The 7742-nt window shown below is 34.7% G+C and overlaps 1 protein-coding gene across 1 annotated transcript; it reads right to left on the bottom strand.

Moving 5' to 3' along the window:
• Positions 1–7180: 7180 nt before the first annotated feature.
• On the bottom strand, positions 7181–7528 carry LOC133786061 (uncharacterized). The gene has a single exon (XM_062225276.1). The coding sequence runs from the start codon at positions 7526–7528 to the stop codon at positions 7181–7183; it is 348 nt and encodes a 115-aa protein (XP_062081260.1).
• Between the last annotated feature and the right edge of the window lie 214 nt (positions 7529–7742).

Below are 7742 nucleotides of genomic sequence, written 5' to 3'. Positions count from 1 at the left end.
TGAGCAACTGCCCACTTTAGACATCATGTGGATCTGCGTTTTGTTACATCTCTTCTATATAAAAAGTGTGTAGATAACATAAATTTTTTGTTTTAATAATTTATTTTTATTTTTGGTTTTAAGTTATTTTTTTGTTAACTTTAACCGAATATTAAAAATATTTTACAGAATATACATTTAAAAGTTATTAAAAATATATATTTATTAATTATATTAATATAAATTCAAATATTATAAAATATCATTATTATAATAATATATAATCTTAATTTTTATTAAAAATTTTATTATTTATACTTATAAATAAAATATGTTTTTTTAATTACTTAATGTAACTTAACTAAATATATGCATTCATATTAAATAACAACAAATATTATAAATATATTATATATATATGTGTGTGTCGTATGTGTACAAATAGTATGATTGTGTAATTACATAAGAAATTATAATAATATTTATCTTTTATCAAGAATAAACAAGTTTATTCTCCGATTATAAATGTGTGATTTGAATAATTTCATGAATATTTTATACATTAAGTAATGCAATTTATGATTTATAATGTTATCATATATTTATTTTTAAAAAAAAACCATAACCAATGTTTAGGTTTAATTTTTCTTTTAATATATGTATATCATTATTTTATATATAATATTATTTATTTATTTAAAATTTATATGACAATCATAAAACTTAATAAATATATTTAATAATTTTGTTTAAATAAAACTAAACAAATATACATTTTACCTAATATATTAAAATTCAACCTCTACTATTCTGTGATCCATGTACATTCGGTAATTTGTTTATTTTAAATTTTAGTTATTTTTATGATTTATTGTATTTTTTTTTTTTTTTTGAAATGGATAATGTGGAAGGTTCAATTGTCTATTGATTTCTATAATTCGTAAAAATATCAAATTCTAGGGCTAAATTATGGACAAGTAAAATAGTTGTGCTATCACTTTAATTGTTTTCATAATACGATGACACATGGCAAAATCAAAATGTACATAGAATCAACTTTAAATCCAATATGTCTTTTTTATGATAATGTTTTATAGTTTACTTATTATAATAAAACCTTTCAAGTTTAATCATCATTTGCAACAAGACTCCCATTGCCCAGTAACTCTTTTTATTATTTTTATGGATGGTTCTAGAGATTGTTTGTCATTTTAGTATTTTGATTTTCCTTTGTCTTTTTACTTTATTATTTTTATTCCTATTTTACTTTATAATATTCTTTACCAGATACCCTCAAAATTCAAACATTTCTTTTAATATATACTTTTATGTGGGCACATCCTAAACTTTGTTTCTCTGATCAACAACTAACCATAAAAAAGCTTCAACATTTTATTTTTCCTATTTTTGCCAAAAAAAAAAGAAATAATATTCCTTTTTAACTCTTTTTTATAATATAAAATAAAAACACACACACAAAATAATAATAATAATATCATCAAAGTGGTATTATCTAAATTTCCAATCAAGTTACTATTATTGTTGTCATTAAACTTTGTACACGGTATCAAAATCAAATATTTGTTAACTTAATTAATAAAAAATTAAAGCTAACTTTTTTTTGACAAAAAAAAAGTAAATAAATAACAATTAAAGCTAACTTGTATTAAATCTATATAATACAATACAAAGCAAGCAAAGAATAATTAAATTATTGTATATGTGGCTATGGATAAGTTAAACACTTTTCTACATCAACTTTTGGTCATTATTAAATGAAATCACATATTTATAATATAATTTAGAATAATTTACATAAATAAATAAAAATAATACATGCTCAATTTTCTTTTTTTCTTTTATCTTTGGAAATGACAAAACTCAATTAAAATTGGTGTGGCCATAAGAAAGCTCCCATGGCAAAGTTTCTCTTGTGATGAAGAGAGCCTTTGAGAGTGAGACCATAGTCTTTGAAGAGCAAATCCAATCTCCATTCTTCCATTTTCTCATAATCTTCTTTATTGTAATTTGGATAGTGAAGAGGCAATTGGAACCCATTTGGGTATTTTTTCTTTTTTATTTGATATCACTTCTTCTCTCTTCCTCTTCTTCTCTCCCATTACTTGTGTAAATGCATAAGGGAAATTTGATAAATCATGCTTATATTAGCTTAATAATTAAAATTTGAACCAAAGTTAACCACCATATGATACAAATGCTCATCTTTCATTTAATACCAAAAATACCCCTTTCATAACAAAATCTCATACCTTTCCTCTCTAAAATCTTGCAAGAAAGATACACATGGGTAAGTGATTTTCTTTGATTCTTGTTGTTGTTGGTTGTTTTTATGATTTAGAATGCTGTTTAGATGTTGGATCTGTAGTTTGTTGGTATTTTTTGCTGTTTTTTGGGTGAAAATCGTGGTCTGTGAAAATCTGCGTTTTTTTGGGTTCCTTGAGTTTTTTTCTAAATGCCCGATAGTGTCCGATAGAGGCCCGATACAGGAACGATAGTTGTTGAGTTTCAAGGTTAGGGATGATGTCCGATGGCCACCCGATGCTTGCCCGATATTTTTGGTTACTCGATGGTCATTAAGGTTCGATGGCTACCCGATGGTTGCCCGATTATTATTTTCAATCTACACACCCTTTTTAAGTACGATAATGGATCGATAGTAGTTCGATATATACCCGATAGTTGTTATAAAGTTAATGCGTACCTATTAGTACGATTGTACACGATGGTACCCGATAAGTGCCCGATGCTTGCCCGATAGTACGATGGTACACGATAGTGATAAAAAACTTAAAAAAAAACCGTACCTTTCGGCTTTTCCCCTGCCCATTTCCCGTTCCCTCCCAAAACTCTTCACTCCCACAAAACCATCGAGCAACATAACTACTCTCACCCGACGCCTCTCTCTCCGTCACCCACCCTCACCCGACGATTCTCTCTCCCTCACCCGACTGTCGGAAAAACCCCCACCGGAGACGAAGAAAAACCAAGCCCCAACCCCCACCGGAGAAGAAGAAAAACCAAGCCTCACCGGAGAAGAAAAACCCACACCCCATTACGCAAAAATGTCTAGGGTATGTGTTTTTTTCAATTTCTTTTCCATTGGAAAATGTTATAGTATGTATTGTTGAATTTGACTGTGTGAAATCTGACTGTGTGAAATCTGATAAACCGTAAAATTTTGAAAAAAATTTCTGGGTTTTTAGAGGTACGATATGGTACAATAGTGGGTCGATAGGGGTACGATAGTATTTGTGTTTCTCATAACTTCAGGTTGAAGATGAGTGTACGATAGGGGTACGATAGTGGTTCGACGTTGGTACGATAGGTTTGTGTTTTCTGATAACTTGAGGTTGACGATGGAGGTACGATAGGGTACGATGTTGGGTACGATGTGTGCCCGATAGTGGGAACAAATGGTTGTGTTGTTATAATCCGATGGTGTACGATGTGAGGTATGATTGTGCACGATAATGTTATAGTTCCAGTTTTTCATTGGTGTCCGATATGGTGCGATAGTGTCCGATAGTTGCTCGATAGTATATTGCAGAATATAAAATTTGATGTTTTTTTTTGTTATTCTATTTAATTGGGTATTTATTTGTTTTATGCAGAACTTAAGACCTCCACAACTGATAGTTCCAGTAGAGGAACATTTTATGGGACGTATCACTTGGCGCGGCAGTTGGTACTTTCCAAAGATTAAAGCAAAATTTATACAGTGTGGTTTATTGGATAGGGTGAAGGAATCCCCTTTCAAACAGTTCTTCATGGCGGAACCATTAAATTTTTCTGGTGCCTTAGTCCATCAGCTGTTGTTGAACAAATTCAGAGGGGAGAAGACTGACGAAGTCGAGTTTTACATTGGGAAAAAAAGATGTAGATTTAGCCAATTGGAGTTCGCTTTAGTTACTGGTTTAAATTTTGAGGCCGGACCGTCTGAAGCTGAGATTAAAGCGAAGACCACTTCGGATCGGTTAATTCTTGAGTACTTCAATGGTCATTCCCCAGTGAGCATAGGGCAACTGCGCAGAACTTTTGAGAGTTGTCAAATAGTTGATGATGTGTACAAGATGGGTTTGTGCTTATTAGTTGAGGGTGTTTTGAAAGGTCATGAGGAGAAGTTAATGGTTTGGACTGACATGCTGAAGATGGTAGACGACGTTGACTTCTTTTTCCAGTACCCGTGGGGGAAGATATCATACCAGAAGTTGTTACAAACTTGTCAAAAAGACTTTGTTGAAATGAAGAAGCATTTACAGAAGAAGATTGAGAAAGGAAAGACTCAGAAGGAGGCCAAGTACTCTATTTATGGGTATGCTGCAGCATTGCAGTATTGGGCTTTTGAGTCCATCATTGAGTTGGGCCAGAATTATGCTGTGAGATTGGGCCAAGGCATTCCAAGAATGATCAACTGGCAGAGCAAGGAGAAAGTAGAGATACACAAAGAGCAACTTATTAAGTTGTTTGCCAAAAATGTGAGCTTTTACTTTACTTTTGAATGTTCTATATTTTTTTCTAGATATGCAATTTTATGGGTACTGCACGATAGGAATACGATAGGGTACGATTTGAGTACGATTATGGGGTTTTTTGCCAACTGGTTGAAAACTGGCTAAGGGGTACGATTTGGTACGATGATGGTCCGATGGGGGTACGATATGCATTATTTATTGATGTAGTTGTAGAGGTATGATGTTGGTACGATGTTGTACGATGATGGTACGATAGTTAGCAAGTAATTCTCACTTACGGGTACGATATTGTTATGTTATGGGTACGATATGGGTACGATAATTGCATGATATGTGTACGATATTGTACGATTGGGGTACGATAGTGTACCATTTTTCACCGATGACAATTACTTATTTTTTATATTGTTTTGCTTTCCAATCTAAATATGCATTGTTTTTTGTGGCAGTTGACAGTATACCCCTACCTGTGTGCCCGACCTGCTGAAGAACAGTATGTGAGGACCCTTACAGACAATGAAGCCCCATTGTATGTGGACATGGGGTTAGAGGAACTAGAGGTGGGTCCCGATGGACAGCCTACACAGGAAGCCTTACAGAGCCAAGCTGAAAAGCTTGCTGAAAAGTTAGCTGAGCAAGCAGAAGCAGCAAATATTTTTAAGGAGGTTCCACCAGCTCAACCTGAGGCACCTGAGGTTCCCCCATCAACACCTCATGTCAGCACCTCCTCCCAAGCTGAGCAACCAGGCTACTCTATGATTTTGGCCAGGTTGGAAAAGGTTGAAGGGCAACAAAGTGCCGTTATTAAAGGTCAGTCCGAGATCTTGGGTCAATTGCAGAAGCTGATGACAATGATGGAAGATCTTAGTAGGCCAGTTCCAGATCCACACCCTCAGTCCACTGAAGAAGGCCCTCAGTCTCCTGTAGATGAAGACATTCTCCCTAACGATTACAGACCTGATGATGTAGATGATCACATTTTTCGCACACCAGAGGATATGCAAATTACTATAATCGGAGATACTGAAGATTCTGAAGTACAATTCTTAAACATAGCTCCACCAGCACCGGAGAAGAGGAGAGAAAGAAAGAGGCCTAGGTGGTTCGATGAGTACACTGCAATGAGGAAAAGGAATAAGAAATCGAAGACAGAAGTGAATGTGGATCCATTGAGGGTTATTGATGGTAAATTACTTATGACCTTTCACAAGTGGTTGCTTGGCACCATTGGGAATAAATATCCGAGGGAATGCTTCTCAGGGACACACGATGCTGCTTGGTTCCTGAAACTACATACTCCGAGGACATGGCTTTCTGACTCTGTAAGTTTTCTATAACTTCATAATTAAATAATGTTGAAAATTTATTTAAATGTTTCTATATGTAGTGGTGCGATATAGGTACGATTGGTGTACGATGGTAGTACGATAATTATAAGTGTCAAATTATAAACTGTTTATATGCCAATGGTACGATTGTGGTACGACATTAGCACGATAGGGGTACGATATAATTCGTTAAGTAGTTACTATTACCATCGTGATTTTAGAATTTGTAGTGGGACGATATAGGTACGATGGTCGTGCGATAATGTACGATGATGGTACGACAGTGGGACGCTAGTGGGTACGATGTTGTATAATACTAGTTTTTGCCATAAATGTACGATGATGGTACGACATTAGCACGATATGGGTACGATAGAATGTTTTATTGTTGTTATTTTGTTACTATATTCATGTACGATTGGGGTACGATTATGGTACGATTGGGGTACGATAGGTATTATATTCATGTCTGATAATTTTTTGTTTATTTATTTTGGTACGATAATGTGGTTACTTACTTAATTTTCCTTTAATGTAGCATTTAGATGCAGCATTCCATCTCATGAGGAGGCGTCTAGAATTTTATCCTAACGTGTACCCTCAGAAATGTGTTGTTATGCCTACAATTTTTCCCGAATCATTGAAGGCTCGGTGGGACGCTTTTCCAGGTTCTGACTACTCTAGATTTAGTTGGGATGACAGTATATTGGACCTGGTTAGGGGTGATGCAGTCCAGTTCCTACCGAGTTGGCAGAACAAGGAGTTCATTTATTTTGCCCTCTTCTTGAAAGACCAATTGCATTGGGTAGCTTCTACAACTACCATTTGATAATGTAACTGACAATAATATGAAACTTTTTTGGCAAAGGTGGTGTGTAGACTTATTCTACCAAAACTTATGTTGAATGGTCTTAATTTTTTTGTATTGTATAATTTTTTTGATTGCTCTTTTTGTAATTACTACATTTTAATGTGCTTAATCTTTGCATCGTACTATCGTCGATCACTGTCGTACTCTATCGTACCCTCACATGCCTCACAAATTTCACGAAACTGTACTGAAACCATACCATCGTACCATTATCGGACCAATATCGTACATTATCGTACCCTAATGTCATACATTAACTATCGTACTACATCGAGCAACGTCGTACCATATTGTAAGATACATTTAAATAATCATACAACAAACAATATCGTGCATTGTCGTACCGGCATCGTGCACTATCGAACCAACACTGGATTATTTCAATATTTAAGAGTTTCATAATGGAGAAAAAAATAGAAAAAAACCTGCAAAATCCAGCACATAACAAATATTACTAGTTCAAGCAGAAATAAAACATAATAAGTCAACTAGAATACAAACAAAACAATTTAACCTCGGTACTTGCTAGACTCTTTGTTGTGCCCTTTACCACCACACTTGCTACAACATCGTTGTATCACAACTTTGTCTCCATTTGAAGGATATCGATTTTTCCTAATTCGTCCGACCTTTTGCTTCTTTGGTCGGCCTACAGGTTTCTTCTCAATCGGTACTCCAACTTGGATGTTCTTAATGTCTTCAGGAAATTCCCAATCATCCTCAACACCAACTGGCATAATTGTCCCCTCATATGTGCTCTTCCAATTCTCTCTTGTGTAATATTCAGAGCACAATGCGTACATGCTAATATTTCGTTCTTGAGCAGCAGCACATGCATGTGGACAAGGAATCTTCATGATTTGGAATAAGCCGCAACTGCATGTTCGTGCCTCCAAATCAACTATACCACCGCTCTGAACTATTCCTCCGGGGTGGACATTAAATGTATAAGGTCCAGCTCTGTCGACGCTTAAGAACCGAGATTTCTCAAATTGACATGACAAGTCCCCCTCCATAACTGGTGATAGAGTCGTGCTACACTTTTCAGCGTTTTCCTTTCGAGTAGCAAAC

This window comes from Humulus lupulus, chromosome 6 (assembly GCF_963169125.1).
Source record: "Humulus lupulus chromosome 6, drHumLupu1.1, whole genome shotgun sequence".
In the NCBI taxonomy this organism is placed as follows: domain Eukaryota; kingdom Viridiplantae; phylum Streptophyta; class Magnoliopsida; order Rosales; family Cannabaceae; genus Humulus; species Humulus lupulus.
The sequence above is the reverse complement of the archived record's forward strand: the minus strand, read 5'-3'. Positions and strand labels throughout refer to the sequence as shown.

What these genes read in the sequence shown, in the direction of transcription:
- LOC133786061 (XM_062225276.1), bottom strand. Translation starts at nt 7,528, where the DNA reads ATGAAGATTCCTTGTCCACATGCATGTGCTGCTGCTCAAGAACGAAAT.